Raw genomic sequence first — 21,332 nt, forward strand, 5'->3', positions numbered from 1 at the left:
TCAATTGTTGCTTCTCCATCATTAGGACCACCAACATTTCCCTCTCCTGTGTCCAAAAGCCACTTAGCAAAACTATTTATTTCCTCAATCTCGGATGGAGATCTTCCAATGGTTAACCTCATATTCCTTGACAACGTTAGCACCTTACATTTACTCCACAAATAAGACGAACTTAATGATGCGTTCACTGTCTCTTGTCTTCCACCATTTCAAACAACGGGAAGTACTTGTCTAAAATCTCCACCAAAAACAATAACCTTACCACCAAATGAGATTTCAGAATTTCTTGAGGTGTCGAAATTGAAAATGTCATTCATCGTGCGGTTCAAGGCTTCAAACGCATGTTTATGGACCATAGGTGCTTCATCCCATATAATAAGTTTGGTCTGATGCAACAATTTAGCAACATCACTATCAGCTTTTATATGACATACCGAATCCTCATTAAGATTCAAAGGAATACGAAATCTGGAGTGTGCAGTCCTGCCGCCTGTCAATAACAGCGATGCAATTCCACTCGAAGCAACATTTAATACAATTTCTCTTTTTGATCGAAGTGCAGCAGACAACGTCTTCCATAAAAAGGTTTTCCCAGTGCCACCATAACCGTAAACAAAAAACATCCCTCCAGTGTTACCATCAACAGATTTCATTATCTCTTCAAACACTGACCTTTGTTCTTCAGTTAACATATTAAACAGATTAACATATTCCTCAGCAAGAGTTAATACGTCGTAAGTACGCTCCTCGTTAATCAGACGATTATCGAGATCAGATAACGAAGAAGAATGTGGAAAAGGCATTGTTGAGAAGTTCCGTAGCGATGAGCTATTCATACCTAAAAACTTTTCAATTTCCAACAAAGCGTAATTTTTAAGTTCATCGTCTGGAATTGATAAACCTGTTAGATGTTCAAATACAGATACAATGAGTATGATATTTTAGTTAAACCTTGTATGAAAAAAATTAAAAAGCAAAATGGATTTTATAAAGTTTGATAATGTACCTTCAACACGATGTAGTTTACTATATTTGTAGATGAAATCATCTGTCATGTATTTCCACGTGCTTTCCCATACGATCTCCGGTCTTGACATAGTATTGGACAATAGCATCATGCCAAATAAATTTCGTACGTAAGAAGTTGTTGCTGTTTCATTTGCTTCTTTAATTGCTTCGATGTACTCTTTGTCATCATCTAAAAGACCAAGTGCGAAACACGCATCTCGAAATGTATCATGTACATGACCATTAACAGTTTTGATATCGTCATATGACTTAGGTCCTTTTACTTTGTTGAGCAAGATTCTTAAAAAATAAGCTTCTCCAAGAGATGGAGCAACATTATGAATTCTGCCAATTGAGTTACCTTTCTTCCGAGGTTGCCAACAACGGTTTTCAATCTTCCATACATACCAAGTTGGAAACTGAACATAAGTTAGTGTACGCGCCAAATGGTCATCAGGGTCTTTGTTCCTTTCCATCCAAGACAGAAACATAGAACACTTGACAGATGGCCTGTTAAGAACAGAATTGATGTCTTCATCTGCTCCAAATACAACAGGTTGGAGACCGGGAAGATGGAATGGAAGCCTGATAACAGAAGGATATCTGTAATTTACATCGTAACTAAAAATCCTCCATGATGCCTCGCATGCTGAGATATACCGACAATCATAATACTCTTTAATCTCGTCTTTTTCATGTTGTTCATTATGATTATCACTAGCAAAACAGCAACTGTTGCTCTATCAGGACCTTTGTTGATATACTTAAACAAATATTTAATTGACCCAGCTTGGTTGCACCACTCAACGTTTATATGTGCCTGATACTTTTTCAATAACTTTTTGTTGTATGGTACAACACTTCTATTATCTAACTCGATCCGGTTTTTGACAACTGTTCTTCCATCATCTCTCCTTCTGTATAATGGGAAACCATTGGCGTCAATTGTCATAGTATCTTGAAATCTTTTAGGAAAGCCTTTAGAACACTGTTTATCAACCATACATGGGCAGCTCATATTAGCATTACCACACGGTCCATGAATCATAAAATCCTTCACAAGCGTATACAACTCTGGGTCATCATCTTTGTTTGGAATTTCTGCACATATGAACGGATCAACTTGGTCAACAGTGGGAAGTTTAGCTTCTGGTTCCATGAATAAGCACAAATGCGCATGAGGCAAGCCACGTTTTTGAAACTCAATTGTATAAATAACTGCATAAAAATAATTTAAAATCAATAAAAGAAAATGTAAAAAAAATATATAATAATAAAGGATTGCAATACGAACTTGCTGCTGCTTTTCCAAACATAAGACATTCCTTTAAATCTTTACAAATTGCATCCAGCTTGACTTTAAACAACCTTGACAGGATATCAGGCCTATCTTCTGGATTCAGAGTGGTGTCTTTAAGATACCGTTTTACCTCGGGCCACATGGGATTGCATGTAATGGTTATAAAAAAATCAGGATAACCAAACCATTTACATAAAGCATTGCATCTAAATAGTTTTGCATCATATATCTAGCTCCACCGGTAAACGAAGAAGGCAAGATAAGAGGTGTACCAACATTAGATATATCTTGCTGACCATTATTTCTCAATTTCCGGAGACTTTCATAGGTATCAGATCTTAGATTTTTTTGTTGAAAACGTATGTAGTTTAGTCTCTCGCTCTCAATCATCGTATAAGCATCAACCAAAAATTGTTGGAAAAGTCTCCTTGAATTTAGAATCAGAGAAAATTGGTTTACTCTATCTTGAATACGATACGAAAAGAACTCTCTCATCGTACAATTTGGACGCTTCTTGTTGGTTACATCTATGACACCTCTATGAGGGATGTCAACTCTGTAACCATCATCTCCATATGGGAAGAGAATTGGGTATTGAAGAGCAATGTAACACCTCGAATTTTTGTGTCCAATGACGTGTTAACACGTGTCATTTGATTACACGTGGCATTTATATTAAATAAAGGACTAATTTTGACAAACCTTGAAAGTATGTAAATTCGAGGGTTATAAATGTCAACAAGGGTAAATATACTGTATAATAACCCGAAAATAATGCTTGTACCTTCAAACGAATAAATCATGGATCGTACGGAAGCGAAACACGAAAGAAAGTGAGAGATTACAAGCTACAGGGGTTAACTGTGTCAACATGTTTAATTATACCTCTGAGTGACCCTTTAACGTTCCCAAAGCTTTGTAACAGTGTTATACACTCACTAAAATATAATATATAAATTTCGCGAAGTTTCGTTATGAAACAGGAAAGTTACGATCAAATTCGTAGGAGAAGGGTTAAAAGCGTCAATAATATAAATTAAGGCCTTCTGAATAATAAATAAATTAACCAGGGGCTTAACAATACGGGTAAATAACGCGAGGTCCCTAATCGTAAATTAATCAAGGGCCTTATCGCAAAGTTACCCCTTCAAACCCAAAAGGTCAGGTAATTAATTACCAAGATTTTTAATCATTACAAAAAGATTTGAAAAAGATTTAATTTTAACCCCTTACGGACCGTAAAGGGTATGCCTTACGGACCGTAAGGAGGGGGAATGATTGCTGAGATCCGCCTATGGCTTACGGACCGCAAGGCCGAAGCCATACGGTCCGTAAGCAGCGCCCAGCGACAGATTGTTGGCTGTTGGCTGATTTAAGCGCCAAGACATGAATTTATGGGTTTTTCAGAGGTATGGTTGCCCCCTACTCGACCCATAACCCTCTAGGACACATGCCAACCATCCATGATCAGTTGTAGAGTGTTGTGTGATGATCTTAGGCCTTGACTTTGGCTATAAATAGCATGCTTATGCTCATAACTTTCATCACAACTCAACAACACTTCTCTGGTCATTCTAAAGGCTCTCAAGCATCCTTCTCTGTTCTACAATCAAGTCTCAACTTCTGTAAGTTGCTTAGTTCCTTTGTAGATCAATTTATGCTTAGTAAATCACTAGAAACCAAACCGTCGTAAATACGGTTTGACTTTAAAATAAATCCGAGATGGTTCAGTCTTATGACGAATCAAAAGTAGTTATGAGTTGGTATTTATGTGGGTAATAAACCTCTAAAAGGGTTCCCTCTGATCACCACTCTAACTAGCTCAAATGTCGAGTCAAACGAACGGTTAAAAAGTCAACAGAAAGCTATTTTTGCGTTTTATACATAATCTGTAATGTATATGTTATGAAACCTGTTTTGACACTCATAAAACATGATATTAAGTATATAAACTTGTTTGCGCTCGTTTGAATCGACCATTTGCTATATTGAACCGGTTCGGAGCCGAATGTCGCAGAAGTTTGACTTTTGCTTTGACTTCAGTTCTGACCCGTTTTAGTGAGGTATAGATATGCCTTAGGACTCTCTTAGGACCAGGTTACATGATGGTATAGACCTCTGTGATCGGTTCATGATTTGTCCGAGTCTTTTACGCATTTCCGTTAATCGCCTAAAAGTTGACCGTAACGGCCTTTTTAAAATAAAACGAGTATTTCGACACGTGAACGGACCATAACCTTGCTTACTAAATTATAAGCATGTCCTTAAAGTTTCACGTCAATCCGAGGTCTAGAATGAGAGTTATGCTAAATAGCGCAATTAAAGTAAACTTTTGTAATTAACGGCGCAATTAGCATAACGCCCATCTAAACCAAGATTTCGTCACCAAAACTTTTAACCACTGTTATAAAATAATATTTCTGGAATTTTAAAGATTTTTAATAATTTTTACCTTGCTCATAACCTGCGGTTATGGCTACGGTTCGGTAAATACCGAATATGCCCTTTCCGGCCAGAACTTGAGTTCTACAAGGTCTTTTGACCCGATTCCAGTTGCTACTGATTTTAAATAATAAATAAAGTATTTTAAACTTTATAAACTGTTCGGGAAACTCAGATTTCCTGTAGAACTCGAAAAGCTCTTTAAAAGTCTTTAAAATGACCGAAAGGCTCCTACGGGGCGTAATATTAACTTAAACTCGTTACGGGCATTACGGAAGGTATCCTACTGATACCACAACCTCTTTAAGGCATATTGACTTAGGAAATAAACGTAAGACTCTCATGGTTAACCGTTTCGCCTATTGCGCGCACGGTTCGGCTTATGAAACTAGTTTTCATAAATTAGCCGATACGGGTCAAACTATATTATTTTGACCCCAAAATCCAGAGTGTGAACCTTGAACCCATGTAAAACAAGTCTCTGAACTTGTTTGGGGCAGAATCACATTCCATTCTCGGTTTTCGCCTTTTCGCGCGATTAAACCATATTTATATTCCGGAACCAACCGGTCTAGGCTACGGCCAATATAAAGACCCGTTAGGATTCTAAGAGGTTAATTAAAACCTTCGTTCCAGATTAGGAGCCCCAGTAAAAGCTATCGGTGATTTAATCAAATTAAGGAATAATACTTGCAAAGGTAAATACTTTAACTTATTTCCCCTATACGGGCTTGGGTTACGGTATGTTAATACCGCTTGATTGAGCATTATATTTTTCCATCGCTTAGGTGGTTAATTAAATAATATGATCGGCTCATTTAAACAGTTTTGTTTCTTAAAAGCCTTTGGGGGTTTAATGACCGTTGTCCCGGATATCCTTGGCATCATTTTACGAAATGGCCACGACCATCGACATCCCGGTGTAGGCGTACACCCGGTATACATTGTCGACATTAAATTAAAAGACGTAGCCGTTGGTTTTTATGCTACGGTTTTACGCAATGTGGTGTGTCTATAAATCTTTAACCCGGCACGACCCGGGCTACTGAACGCATAAAAGAACATGTAAAACGTTCACAAGATTTTAATAATTTTCCCAAGTTATAAAAGAGTTTGTGCCTTGTGCATTCAAATCAATTTTAATAAACATTTTTCAAATGTGTCAGTTGAATGTATTTACCAGTGTAAACTGACGTATTTTTCCCCAAAAGATTAAGTGCAGGTACTATACGAAATGGGCTGGTAATAGCTTCCTAGGCATCACGAATAGTCTCGCAAACTCGATGCCGAATCTGAATGAACAATATTTTATTATTTTGATCCGCTGTGGATACATTCGACTTCTGTAATATATTTGATATTACCACCAGAGGTTGAAGTATATATTTATCTTTAAAGCTTCCGCTGTGCATTTATATAATTGTGTGGTTTGACTATATTGTTGCCAACTACGTCACGGTAATCCCCCACCGGGCCCACCGGTGATACACGTGGAAATCGGGGTGTGACAGGTTGGTATCAGAGCCAACGTTGAGCGAATTAAACACTATCCTATTGTGTTTAATCTCAATGACACAATTGCACATACTTGAGTCTAGACAATAACTTAGGACAAATTCGGATTAATACTCCTTTTTGTCTTTACTTTCATTTCGATTTTTAATAAGTTTTGGAGCAGGAAAATGCCACCTGTTATATTTCGAGGAAGAGGAAGGGGAAGAAGAGGCAGAGGAGATATCGTGACGCATCACGATCACGAAGCTGGACCATCAGGTACAAGACCTCCTTCGATGACAAGGAGCGAAGAACCACAACGACGAAGAGACCTTTACGAACCTGCGAGGCATTCCACCTCGCACAGCTCGACGCCATCATACCGACACTCATTCGGGCCAAACTCAGAGAATGATCCCAATAACCCACAACCTTCCTTCATACCTCTACAACGTTCGGTATCGCACCGGAATTATGACGACCCTACTCCATACTTCATAGGTCAATTTAATCCAGCTGACTACATACAGGAACCTTCAGGTTTTGTTCCACTAGGGCCACAAGATCACTTCTCCGAAGACCATATGGATGAAGATACTGATCCAACAGAACCTGCTCGTGGTACGCCCACGCATCCGATAGAAGTCTCTGATGGGTCATCCTTCCATGGCACACCCTATCTGGGGCCAGACAGTTTCCAAGCGTTGTTTGACCGACATGAGTGGTACTACACACCACCTCAACAGACATCACAACAACCGCGACATCCACAGGATCCCTCTGAGGATTCACGCTTTGTGGCAGTTACGCCACCACCTCCGCCACCGGCGCAACCAGTAATGCCTGATCCGCCAAGGCGTAGGAGGACGAATGCGCGTATGTCCACACGAGGAGGAGGGGGTATCCACTTCAGCACCCCTCGACACTCTAGTAGTAGCCACTATCCGCCACTACAAGAAGAAGGACCTTCAAGTCCTATACAGGAGGCGAACTCCGCACCAGCTGCACCAAATTCGCCACCATTTGGGTATGACCAACCCATACCTGCTTACACGGGTCCAACGGCGTACAACCCGTTCGAACCGTCACAAGCACATTACAACTACAATTATGAGCGCGACCCATATGTGGTGTCGGCTAGATATAATGCACGCTACCCTGACGGAGCACATGGAAACATGGGAGCTCCGGACTACTCAGCTCATGGGTATCCAATACCTCCCAGACCTCCAGTTCCGCAACAAGCGCCACAACCACGATTCTCTCCTCCTGAACAGGAAGAGATACTCCATCGACTAGATCGTGTGGAGAGAGAGTTCGAAGAAGAGAAAAAGAGCCACCGAGGATTTCTCAAGGGCTTGGCGAACCTATTAAAGGGCAAAAAGAAGAAACGTGACCACTAGCCCTTAATAGTTGTACATAATGTAATTTCTACTTTGAAATAAGTCCCTGCGTGGACACTTATCATATTTCAGTCCCTACGTGGACTTATCTTTTAGTCCTTGCATGGACACCTATCTTATATTAGTCCCTGCGTGGACTTGTCACTCATTTTAAAACCTCTATGGAGGTATGTACTATTTGAAAGACCCATTTAGGGCAATAGGTGATTGTATTTGAGATTTTGGAATGTATGTTATGAATTTTGTTTTAATATGTATGAAATAAATCAAAACCATTCCTTTTAAATTGATCTGCCTAAATAAAGAATCTTACGAGTGAAACCTAGCCTGGTGTCTTTTAAGATCCGGCCAAGATGGTAGGACTTAATTAAAAGATTCAGATTCCCTGTTAACCTCTGCAAGCATGTTGACATTCATGGCAGATGTGATTCGTTAAAATCACACACGTCATTCTTACACAATAATCCTTTAAGGATTTCAAAACCCAACTAAATGATTTATAAATCGTGGGTTAAATCACCAATGAAGGTGATCAATCTTATTTAAACATCCATTAGCGATGTAGTGCCTACGGGCCAACCTTATTTAAAACATCCATTAGTGATGTAGTGCCTACGGGCCAATCCTATTAAAACATCCATTAGTGATGTAGTGCCTACGGGCCAAATCTTACTAAATCATCCATTAAGTGATGTAGTGCCTACGGGCCAACCATATTAAAACATCCATTAGAGGTGTAGTGCCTATGGGCCGTAATAATTGTCTTATAAAGACAAAAGGCAGTGGTGGTCTATGACTCCCTGTCAGAAAGAGATAAAAGAACTACGGTTCAAATCTCTATGCCTTTGATTCTCTGAAATCTCGGCTAATAGTATAAAACATCCTCGTGATTTGGCTTTATGCCGCCAATATTTTGATATAGCTAAAATAGGATATATTCAAATCCTAAGATTTAATGAAGTAATAAGTTAACCAAGTATGGTCTCTGTTACCATGGTTGACAAATTGTCATGAAAGACAATTATATAATAATCTCCTGAATAAAGTTTTGTTATCTTCTGTAACAGATTCAAGTTACAATGGCGGATCCCAACGGAGAGAATAGCCATACAAATGAAGATGACTACGACAATGCGCCAGTGCATTTGACAGGCGCACAGTTAAAGGCTCTAATTGACAATGCTGTCCAGGCAGCTCTGGATCGTCAATATACTGAGTCCCAAGGCAGAACCGTATCAAAACCACCCTCCAAACCAAAGACACACTCCAAACCACCCTCTCAACCCAAGAAGGATGACGACAATCACTCGTCAGCTGAAAATAGTATTCGTCGTGAACGAGAGTACACTGATGTATCTGGTGCCAAGGGTTGCACCTACAAGTATTTTGTATCTTGTAAGCCCCGGGAATTTACGGGGGAGAAAGGTGTTGTTGATTGTATCACCCGGCTAGATGAGATGGACACTATTGTGGACATCAGTGGGTGCGCAGAGAAGGATGTGGTGAAGTTTGTGTCCCAGTCATTTAAGGGCGAGGCCCTGGCATGGTGGAGAGCGTTGGTGCAGGCATCAGGTAAGTCTGCTTTATACAAAATGACGTGGGAGGAATTTATTGCTCTCATTAAAGAAAACTACTGCCCTCAGCATGAGGTTGAGAAGATCGAGGCTGACTTTGTGTCACTGGTGATGACGAACCTGGACTGCCAGGCTTATTTGACGAGCTTCAATACGATGTCTCGCCTGGTTCCGTACCTTGTGACACCAGAATCTAGAAGAATCGCCTGTTTCATTGGGGGCTTGGAGCCTGCGATAAAGGCTAGCGTAAAGGCCTCTCGGCCGACGACCTTCAGGTCAGTTACTGACCTCTCCTTGTCTCTAACTTTAGATGCTGTCCGTCTGAGGACGCTAAGGAGCAAGGAGGCTGAGAAGAGGAAACGTGAGGATGATACCTCACGAAGGTCTGGAAAGAAGCACCGTGGAAACGGTGATGGCAAAAGAGGGTCGGAGACGAAGAAGGATGGGCAGGCTGGTGAAAGGCCCAACTGCAAAATCTGCAAGAAACCCCACTCTGGGAAGTGCAGGTTTGCATCAAATTCACAGTCACAACCAAAGACTCCTTCCTGTGGACTGTGCAAGTCCAAGGATCATAAGACTGTGGAATGCAACAAGATCAAGGATGCAACCTGCTATTGTTGCAACGAAAAGGGGCATATCAAGAGTAACTGCCCTAAGAACGCCAGGAAGGCGGAGGAGACAAAGAAGACTAATGCTAGAGTCTTCCGCATGGATGCGAAGGAGGCTGTGCTGAACGACAATGTGCTTACAGGTACTTTTCTCGTAAATAATATATTTGCAAGAGTACTTTTCGATTCTGGCGCTGATAAGTCCTTTATAGACCAAAAGTTTTGTAAACTATTGAACATGCCGATCAAAACCCTAGATATGAAATACGAGGTAGAGTTAGCAGACGACACGATAGAAACCGTCTCCACTGTGCTAGAGGGATGTGAAATGTCCATTAAGAACCATTCTTTTCCCCTATCTCTACTTCCCTTCAAACTAGCGGGTTTCGACATTGTTCTAGGCATGGACTGGTTATCCCATAATCAGGCCCAAATCATTTGCGGCAAAAGGCATATAGTATTAAAGACTCCGAGTGGTGAATCGCTTACCATTCGAGGAGATACGCAGTACGGATTACCCGAGGACGTATCTATGCTCAAAGCTTCTAGATGGTTGAACAGAGGCTGTGTAATTTACATGGCTCAGGTGATAATTGAAGAACCTAAGCCGAAGATCGAGGATCTTCCTGTCATTTCTGAATATCCCGAGGTTTTCCCCGAAGAACTACCTGGTTTACCACCAGATAGACAAGTGGAGTTCAGAATAGACATCATTCCTGGAGCAGCTCCTATAGCGAGAGCGCCCTACATACTAGCTCCGACAGAAATGAAGGAATTGAGGACCCAGTTGGATGAACTGTTAGCCAAGGGTTTTATCAGACCTAGTTCGTCTCCCTGGGGAGCACCTGTCCTATTTGTAAAGAAGAAGGACGGATCGATGCGGTTGTGCATCGATTACCGTGAGCTGAACAAAGTTACCATAAAGAATAGATATCCTTTGCCAAGGATCGACGATCTGTTCGATCAGCTGCAAGGAGCGAGCTACTTCTCAAAGATCGACTTAAGGTCGGGCTATCATCAGCTAAGGGTCAGAGATGAAGATGTACATAAGACAGCATTTAGGACTCGCTATGGTCATTACGAGTTCCTAGTGATGCCTTTTGGGCTCACAAATGCACCGGCTGCGTTCATGGATCTCATGAATCGCGTTTGCAAGCCGTACTTGGACAAATTTGTCATCGTCTTCATCGACGATATTCTTATATATTCCAAAAGCCAAGCTGACCACGAGAAGCACCTCCGTTGCATTCTCGAATTATTACAGCGTGAGAAACTCTACGCCAAATTCTCGAAATGTGAATTCTGGCTACGAGAGGTTCAGTTTTTAGGTCACGTTGTAAGTGAACGTGGTATCCAAGTGGATCCCGCTAAGGTAGAGGCAGTCATGAACTGGCAAGAGCCAAAGACGCCTACCAAAATTCGTAGTTTCCTGGGGTTAGCAGGATACTACAGGAGATTTATTGAGAATTTTTCAAGGATTGTTGCGCCCCTGACCTCCTTAACCAAGAAGAAAGAAAAATTTATTTGGGGCCCAAAGCAGCAAGAGTCCTTCGAAGTTCTGAAGCAAAAGCTAAGCAACGCACCTGTGTTGACACTACCTGAAGGCACAGATGAATTCGTAGTTTACTGTGATGCATCACACACAGGCATGGGGTGTGTGCTTATGCAGAAAGGCAAGGTGATTGCCTATGCTTCAAGGCAATTAAAGGTGCATGAAAAGAATTACACCACCCATGATTTGGAGTTGGGTGCCGTTGTATTTGCACTAAAATTATGGAGGCATTACCTTTATGGTATTAAGTTTGTGATTTATTCTGATCACAAAAGCCTCCAGCACCTGTTCAATCAGAAGGAGTTGAACATGAGGCAGCGCCGCTGGATGGAAACCTTGAATGACTATGATTGTGAGATCAGGTACCATCCCGGTAAGGCGAATGTAGTCGCTGATGCCCTGAGCAGAAAAGAAAGGGTAAAACCTATTCGAATCAATGCCAAGAGCATTGAGGTCAAGAACAATTTAATTGAAAGAATATTAGCTGCACAGCGAGAGGCTGTGTTGGAAGCTAATTATCCCAATGAAAAGTTGGGAGTAACTGAAGAGCAGTTGACTCTTAGCAAGGATGGAATCCTTAGACTGAACGGACGTATATGGGTTCCGATATATGGAGGGTTACGAGATGTTATCCTCCAGGAAGCCCATAGTTCCAAATACTCAGTCCATCCTGGTGCTGACAAGATGTATCAAGATTTAAAAGCAAATTATTGGTGGATAGGCTTGAAGAAGTCTGTAGCCGCCCAAGTAGCAAAGTGCTTGACTTGTGCTCAAGTCAAAGCTGAGCACCAAAAGCCGTCTGGCTTGCTACAACAGCCTGAACTTCCCGAGTGGAAGTGGGAATGTGTAACGATGGATTTTATTACCAAGTTACCAAAAACCAGGAAAGGGAACGACACGATATGGGTCATAGTCGATAGGCTGACTAAATCAGCACATTTCTTACCCATCAAGGAGACGTATAGCTCCGACATGTTAGCCCAACTTTATGTTGATAAGATTGTAGCCTTACACGGCATACCTGTGACTATTATCTCCGACAGGGATACCAGGTACACATCTCATTTCTGGAAGAGTTTCCAGCAATCTTTGGGCACGCGTTTAAATTTCAGTACGGCTTACCATCCACAGACGGACGGTCAAAGTGAGCGTACTATCCAAACGCTAGAAGACATGCTTCGCGCATGTGCAATCGATTTAGGTGGTAACTGGGATAAGAATCTACCCCTAATCGAATTCTCCTACAATAATAGCTACCATACCAGCATAAAGGTTGCGCCTTTCGAGGCATTATACGGTAGGAAATGTAGATCGCCTGTTTGTTGGGCAGAAGTAGGAGAGGTTCAATTATCGGGACCAGAGATAGTTTTCCAGACAACGGACAAGATTGTCCAGATAAGGGAACGTCTCAAGGCTGCCCGTGATAGGCAGAAAAGCTACGCTGATCCGAAGCGTAAGGATTTTCACTTCGAAGTAGGTGAAAAGGTATTGCTTAAGGTGTCACCCTGGAAGGGAGTGATGCGTTTCGGCAAGAAAGGCAAACTGAGTCCGAGATACATAGGACCTTTTGAGGTCATTGAACGTGTCGGATCAGTTGACTATAAATTAAATTTGCCTGAAGAGCTCAATGGAATTCACAACGTGTTCCACATCTGCAATCTCAAGAAATGCTTCGCCGATGAATCATTGGTGATCCCACATACAGATGTGCATATAGATGAGAGCTTAAAGTTTATAGAAAAACCTTTGTCGATTGAGGATCGACAGGTAAAGAAGCTTCGAAGAAAGCACGTACCGATTGTAAAAGTCAAATGGGATGCTCGTAGAGGTCCGAATATACGTGGGAAGTCGAAGCTACGATGAAAGAAAAATACCCCTATTTATTTGAGTAAATCTCGGGTCGAGATTTATTTTAAGGGGGTGAGGATGTAACACCTCGAATTTTTGTGTCCAATGACGTGTTAACACGTGTCATTTGATTACACGTGGCATTTATATTAAATAAAGGACTAATTTTGACAAACCTTGAAAGTATGTAAATTCGAGGGTTATAAATGTCAACAAGGGTAAATATACTGTATAATAACCCGAAAATAATGCTTGTACCTTCAAACGAATAAATCATGGATCGTACGGAAGCGAAACACGAAAGAAAGTGAGAGATTACAAGCTACAGGGGTTAACTGTGTCAACATGTTTAATTATACCTCTGAGTGACCCTTTAACGTTCCCAAAGCTTTGTAACAGTGTTATACACTCACTAAAATATAATATATAAATTTCGCGAAGTTTTGTTATGAAACAGGAAAGTTACGATCAAATTCGTAGGAGAAGGGTTAAAAGCGTCAATAATATAAATTAAGGCCTTCTGAATAATAAATAAATTAACCAGGGGCTTAACAATACGGGTAAATAACGCGAGGTCCCTAATCGTAAATTAATCAAGGGCCTTATCGCAAAGTTACCCCTTCAAACCCGAAAGGTCAGGTAATTAATTACCAAGATTTTTAATCATTACAAAAAGATTTGAAAAAGATTTAATTTTAACCCCTTACGGACCGTAAAGGGTATGCCTTACGGACCGTAAGGAGGGGGAATGATTGCTGAGATCCGCCTATGGCTTACGGACCGCAAGGCCGAAGCCATACGGTCCGTAAGCAGCGCCCAGCGACAGATTGTTGGCTGTTGGCTGATTTAAGCGCCAAGACATGAATTTATGGGTTTTTCAGAGGTATGGTTGCCCCCTACTCGACCCATAACCCTCTAGGACACATGCCAACCATCCATGATCAGTTGTAGAGTGTTGTGTGATGATCTTAGGCCTTGACTTTGGCTATAAATAGCATGCTTATGCTCATAACTTTCATCACAACTCAACAACACTTCTCTGGTCATTCTAAAGGCTCTCAAGCATCCTTCTCTGTTCTACAATCAAGTCTCAACTTCTGTAAGTTGCTTAGTTCCTTTGTAGTTCAATTTATGCTTAGTAGATCACTAGAAACCAAACCGTCGTAAATACGGTTTGACTTTAAAATAAATCCGAGATGGTTCAGTCTTATGACGAATCAAAAGTAGTTATGAGTTGGTATTTATGTGGGTAATAAACCTCTAAAAGGGTTCCCTCTGATCACCACTCTAACTAGCTCAAATGTCGAGTCAAACGAACGGTTAAAAAGTCAACAGAAAGCTATTTTTGCGTTTTATACATAATCTGTAATGTATATGTTATGAAACCTGTTTTGACACTCATAAAACATGATATTAAGTATATAAACTTGTTTGCGCTCGTTTGAATCGACCATTTGCTATATTGAACCGGTTCGGAGCCGAATGTCGCAGAAGTTTGACTTTTGCTTTGACTTCAGTTCTGACCCGTTTTAGTGAGGTATAGATATGCCTTAGGACTCTCTTAGGACCAGGTTACATGATGGTATAGACCTCTGTGATCGGTTCATGATTTGTCCGAGTCTTTTACGCATTTCCGTTAATCGCCTAAAAGTTGACCGTAACGGCCTTTTTAAAATAAAACGAGTATTTCGACACGTGAACGGACCATAACCTTGCTTACTAAATTATAAGCATGTCCTTAAAGTTTCACGTCAATCCGAGGTCTAGAATGAGAGTTATGCTAAATAGCGCAATTAAAGTAAACTTTTGTAATTAACGGCGCAATTAGCATAACGCCCATCTAAACCAAGATTTCGTCACCAAAACTTTTAACCACTGTTATAAAATAATATTTCTGGAATTTTAAAGATTTTTAATAATTTTTACCTTGCTCATAACCTGCGGTTATGGCTACGGTTCGGTAAATACCGAATATGCCCTTTCCGGCCAGAACTTGAGTTCTACAAGGTCTTTTGACCCGATTCCAGTTGCTACTGATTTTAAATAATAAATAAAGTATTTTAAACTTTATAAACTGTTCGGGAAACTCAGATTTCCTGTAGAACTCGAAAAGCTCTTTAAAAGTCTTTAAAATGACCGAAAGGCTCCTACGGGGCGTAATATTAACTTAAACTCGTTACGGGCATTACGGAAGGTATCCTACTGATACCACAACCTCTTTAAGGCATATTGACTTAGGAAATAAACGTAAGACTCTCATGGTTAACCGTTTCGCCTATTGCGCGCACGGTTCGGCTTATGAAACTAGTTTTCATAAATTAGCCGATACGGGTCAAACTATATTATTTTGACCCCAAAATCCAGAGTGTGAACCTTGAACCCATGTAAAACAAGTCTCTGAACTTGTTTGGGGCAGAATCACATTCCATTCTCGGTTTTCGCCTTTTCGCGCGATTAAACCATATTTATATTCCGGAACCAACCGGTCTAGGCTACGGCCAATATAAAGACCCGTTAGGATTCTAAGAGGTTAATTAAAACCTTCGTTCCAGATTAGGAGCCCCAGTAAAAGCTATCGGTGATTTAATCAAATTAAGGAATAATACTTGCAAAGGTAAATACTTTAACTTATTTCCCCTATACGGGCTTGGGTTACGGTATGTTAATACCGCTTGATTGAGCATTATATTTTTCCATCGCTTAGGTGGTTAATTAAATAATATGATCGGCTCATTTAAACAGTTTTGTTTCTTAAAAGCCTTTGGGGGGTTTAATGACCGTTGTCCCGGATATCCTTGGCATCATTTTACGAAATGGCCACGACCATCGACATCCCGGTGTAGGCGTACACCCGGTATACATTGTCGACATTAAATTAAAAGACGTAGCCGTTGGTTTTTATGCTACGGTTTTACGCAATGTGGTGTGTCTATAAATCTTTAACCCGGCACGACCCGGGCTACTGAACGCATAAAAGAACATGTAAAACGTTCACAAGATTTTAATAATTTTCCCAAGTTATAAAAGAGTTTGTGCCTTGTGCATTCAAATCAATTTTAATAAACATTTTTCAAATGTGTCAGTTGAATGTATTTACCAGTGTAAACTGACGTATTTTTCCCCAAAAGATTAAGTGCAGGTACTATACGAAATGGGCTGGTAATAGCTTCCTAGGCATCACGAATAGTCTCGCAAACTCGATGCCGAATCTGAATGAACAATATTTTATTATTTTGATCCGCTGTGGATACATTCGACTTCTGTAATATATTTGATATTACCACCAGAGGTTGAAGTATATATTTATCTTTAAAGCTTCCGCTGTGCATTTATATAATTGTGTGGTTTGACTATATTGTTGCCAACTACGTCACGGTAATCCCCCACCGGGCCCACCGGTGATACACATGGAAATCGGGGTGTGACAAGCAAGGTAAGAAGGATGTAATTCACTTATTCGTTGAAGAGTCCCCGATTTAGTTTCAACAACAATATCTCTGTTCTCAATTGCGTTTTCAACATCTCCAACAATTAGAGCAGCAACCTCGCCACATGTTGGTAAGTTATACATTCGACCATCCTTGTCCCTTTTCCCAATAAGACGTACCTTAAGAGTAAGCTGCGGATCGTCATGAAAACAATCTCTAACCATCCTGTAAAGTTTAACCAATACATTATCGGAGTCTAACACAGACTTGATATGTTGGATCAAGTGACGATCAACTGAAGCAGAAGATGATGTATCCGACTCCTTAGATCGACTGTTTTGACACAATTTTTAAAAATGAAATATTAATTCAGAAAGAACTGAAACAAATTATACTGTAAGATACTTACCTAAATATAGAATCTCGGTTCGAAACTTCGTTCTCTGTATCGTATATGTATAGCTGGCAAAACTTTGGTTTATTGCCATTCTCCGGCAACATACTTCCAATACTATGATAGTTTTCACCGCTAATCCTGTAGCAAAATGGGCCATTACCTCTATTAACAGTCGGATCGACCTTACCACCCATTGATGTGAAAGCGAACATAGAATTATAACGGTGAATGTTTTTCAAAAAATACTTGCTTTCATTATCCAAAGATGTAAACAGTTTCTAATAATTTGGTTGCGCATCTTTATAATCGGGTAGCTCTACTTTAGCATATCCACAACATAAAAAATAACTTGTCTTCCGATTATTGGTTCTGCCTCTCGCTGTTTCTACTTCCCAAAACTTTGCATTGCATACTTGACACGTAATACACTGGTCCCCATGATCTAAGTAATCTGTAGATTAGCAGGGAAATAAAAATAAATGAAATTAAGCGATGTATTTAAAAATAAAAATGGTATACAAAATAATGTCGACAATATATAAATGAAGCGACTACCTGGTGAAACACCTTTGTAAGGATCTTCATCTAACGCTGCATCTGTAGTCAAATCAACCATTGGAATAGGAGATGTAATTCTTTGTCTGCCTAATAACTTAGATTTCCCAGTAGATAGCTTTGGAGACGTTTTGCGTAAAATAGGAGTTGTATTCATTGTTGTTATGTTTGGAGAAATAGAAAAGCGACGGATACTTGTTGAAAGTGTTTGGTTGTTTGAAGCAGATGGGTAATCACCTAGACAAAATATGAATTTAGAAAATCGGATATAATATTACTTGTAAATATTAACAAATGTATAAAATTACCATTTTGTGTGTTACATTGAAAGGACCTTGTAATAGAAGAAGATTGTAAACTGTTCATAGCCCTGGATTTGCCTTGTAAGATAGGAGATTTTTTACTATCTAGATAAAGTCTCCTTAATCTCCGTCTCTCTTTAGTGTAACTTTGATAACTTTGCGTGAAAACAACTGATAAAATAAAAAAAATATGTATATTGTTTTAGACATATATATGTATAAAAATAGTTAAGTATGCAATTTAAATAAAAAATTGAAAAGCTTAATGAAAATGTATAATTAAACCTGGTGAAATAGTAGATGAATGTCGTGAAGTATTCGCAGTGTGTAATAAAATGGAAGACGAATTAGAAGTCGACGATTCTTTTGTCGTAGAACCCGGTAAAACGTGTGATATGTTAGATCTTTTACTATCCAAATACAATTTTCGTAGTTTACGCCTCTCTCTGCACTCGTCTTGTGTAATTACCGGAGTAAAAACTGTATTAGCATATAACACCAAAGAAACAATATAATAGCATTAGTTGTGTAAAAAAATAACTATATATAAATCTAATTATTTTAGACATATATAAGTTTTACAGTATAGTTAAGTATGCAAATTTAAAAATTATGAAAATTTTAAAGAAAATAAATAAATAAACCTGGCGAAATAGTAGATGCATGTTGTGAAGTAGTTGGAGTGTGGAATAAAGTGGAAGACAAATTAGAAGTCGACGATTGTATTTTCTTAGAAAGCGGTAACACGTTTGATACATTAGATCTTTTACTATCCAAATACAATTTCTGTTGCTTACGCCTCTCTCTGCACACGTCTTGTGTAATTGCCGGAGTTAAAACTGTAGTAACATGTAAAACTTAGTTGTATTAAGAAAATTAGTATATATCAATCAATAAGTATAAATAAAACTTTGTTAATATTGAAAGATTATATAAAAATGTTATCATATTTGATATATGTTATTATGGTAAACAAAAAATTATTACCTTCTAATAATTGATGCCACAATAAGTATATAAAAAAATTAAAAAAGATATGAATATATAAAATAGATAAATGCACAAATAGATACACATATAAGGCTAAAAATGAATCTCATTGCATGGATTCTTGTGCTCAAATATGACATACTGATATGCAGAACAAATAGTCAATATTTACTAATTGCTTCTACGTCGTCATCATCATGATCTGTGTATATATCATTAAAAAAGCTTATAATTTCATTTACTTTCATTAAGGGTTAAAAACCTCCTGCTAACATCTGCATTCTGAATTTGTGCATTATACGGTTGCCAACTCTACGAAAATCAGGTAACATAAATCCTTTAAATTCAATGTTGATGTTCATCTGTAATTTTCTGATTCGATTTATTTAATAAACATCCAAATCTGGATAGCAGAAGGTAAATGTAACTTGTTTCATTGACAGTTTTGTTTTCATTGAGTTAGTTAACATACATGATGTTGTTAGTGTATTTGGTGCATACATGTATTCTGGTATGAAAATAACTGATTTAGGTTGTGATTTGAATACACTGACATGCAATAAGACATAAAGAATACAATGCACACCAGGTGTTTGAATAAATGTCTATGTGAAAAATGTTGTACTTAACAAAATAATCATTTTTTAAAAGTAAAACAACAAATAATAAGTAGGAGTTTTATATGATTAGGTAGTGAAGTTAAGTTGTTTTCGGATATGGATTTAGGGGGTAAAAAGAAATGCAATAAGAATGTTTGCTAGGAGTACTTGTTATGTTATTGGGTAAGATGAAATGTAAGAACAAAGGTTGTTAGGATTACTTATAATGACTTTAAAGTGTGTGAAGATAATGAAAGTTAGAAAACTAACAATACTTTTAACTAAATACAAATGATTGGATTATATGTTATCCGTTTATGTTTTCTTTAACATAGGTCAACCTTTTAACTGTTTCTTAGCATGGCCGGAGCTGAGAACAATGTTGTGGTTATTCGGATTTTGAAGAGTCTTTGGCTAATTCAGAGGAGTTTGATGATGATGACGATGAAACTGGTCCGCTGATATTCATTGTCCCATACACCAAACGCTTTGTAAGTTCAGAATAAATTATATGTTCGTACACGTCTAATATGTTTACATAATTTGAAGATGTTTGGTATTTTTTAAAATATTTGACATTAATAATGGAAATTAGTAATATGTTTTGAAATTTGAAGCGCATACCAGTTGAGGTAGCACGGATAACAGGAGTTGACAAAACATTGAAAGTTAAGATCGTCAACAGGGAGAATGTCGAGACAAAACATGATGTTAGGGCGGAGCCAAATAAAAACAATATCAAGTACGTTGTCAAAGGATGGGCGAAATGGCTTAAGGATAACAACATAAAAGAAGGTGATAATTGCAAGTTCCAGTACTTTCCAAATATTGGTGTTTTGTTCCTTGCCAATGTTTTCGGCTAGTGGTAATGTCTGAAAGTTGGAACGACGGTAGAAGCATAACATATTGTTGTTTTGGCTAATGAAGTAAGATAGCGTAAGTTATGTGGTGTTAAAAGTTGTTTTGTATTTGTTAACATGTGTGATCTTTATGTATGTGTTAAAAGTAAGGTAGCGTAAGTTACGATCTTTATGTAGTTTGGACAGCTACTATGTAACCGTATTTATATATATATATCAATATGTTGTACTTTTATTTTATAGCTTATATTTAATATTTATTACATGTTTTGTGCATTCAAGTGAATTGAATAACATAAAATCGATATACATTGGTAAATAAATGTTGAAGAATAAGAAAATAAGTTAGTAAATGAGAGTAGTTCAATACCATTGGTAATGTCTGAGAAAGGACTTCTTGAGGTAACAGCCGCAACATCTAAATTAAAGAAACATAACATAAATAAATCATATCGATGTGCTTATTCTAGTTATACAAAGTAGACAAACATGACATTAATCCAAAAAGTGTTACCTGTTGAGTTGTTTATGTTAACTTCATTACTGGAGATAAATGAAGATCTACGCTTGCATTTTCTTGAAATGCCTATCATTGAAAGAAAGAAAATGAATTACATTCTAATAAAAATTATTAATAAACATAAACAAACAAAAGAATGTTAAAGATAAATCAAATAACAAAACCTGAAGTGTTTCCCTGGTTTGATTGGTTACCGGAAGTATTGGAATCATGCTTTGACCGTTTATACATTGCGGAACAAGTTTTTGGAATAACAAACTTATCGTTTGTTCAAATTGAATTAAAATACCATTGGAGTGAAAGGGATGTACTCATAGCACAAAATAGTATAAATGACTTGAAATGAGATGAAGAGATTTATATGATGTAAGATTTCTTTTTAAGGAAACGTTATTAATGTTAAGATTTAATGATATTAATAATCTTCATTTTGGAATGTCAACAGTTTAAAT

At 38.5% G+C, this 21,332-nt stretch overlaps 1 protein-coding gene across 1 annotated transcript; it reads right to left on the bottom strand.

Annotated features, from left to right (window-relative positions):
• Positions 1-209: 209 nt before the first annotated feature.
• On the bottom strand, positions 210-17,248 carry LOC110930756. The gene is made up of 6 exons (XM_022174129.1): positions 17,067-17,248; positions 16,925-16,990; positions 16,683-16,882; positions 1,829-2,226; positions 1,007-1,748; positions 210-901 (listed from the first exon to the last, which is right to left on the bottom strand). Exons 1-6 carry the CDS (start codon positions 17,246-17,248, stop codon positions 210-212), a joined length of 2,280 nt encoding a protein of 759 aa, XP_022029821.1.
• Between the last annotated feature and the right edge of the window lie 4,084 nt (positions 17,249-21,332).

This window comes from Helianthus annuus, chromosome 1 (assembly GCF_002127325.2).
Source record: "Helianthus annuus cultivar XRQ/B chromosome 1, HanXRQr2.0-SUNRISE, whole genome shotgun sequence".
Classification (NCBI taxonomy): domain Eukaryota; kingdom Viridiplantae; phylum Streptophyta; class Magnoliopsida; order Asterales; family Asteraceae; genus Helianthus; species Helianthus annuus.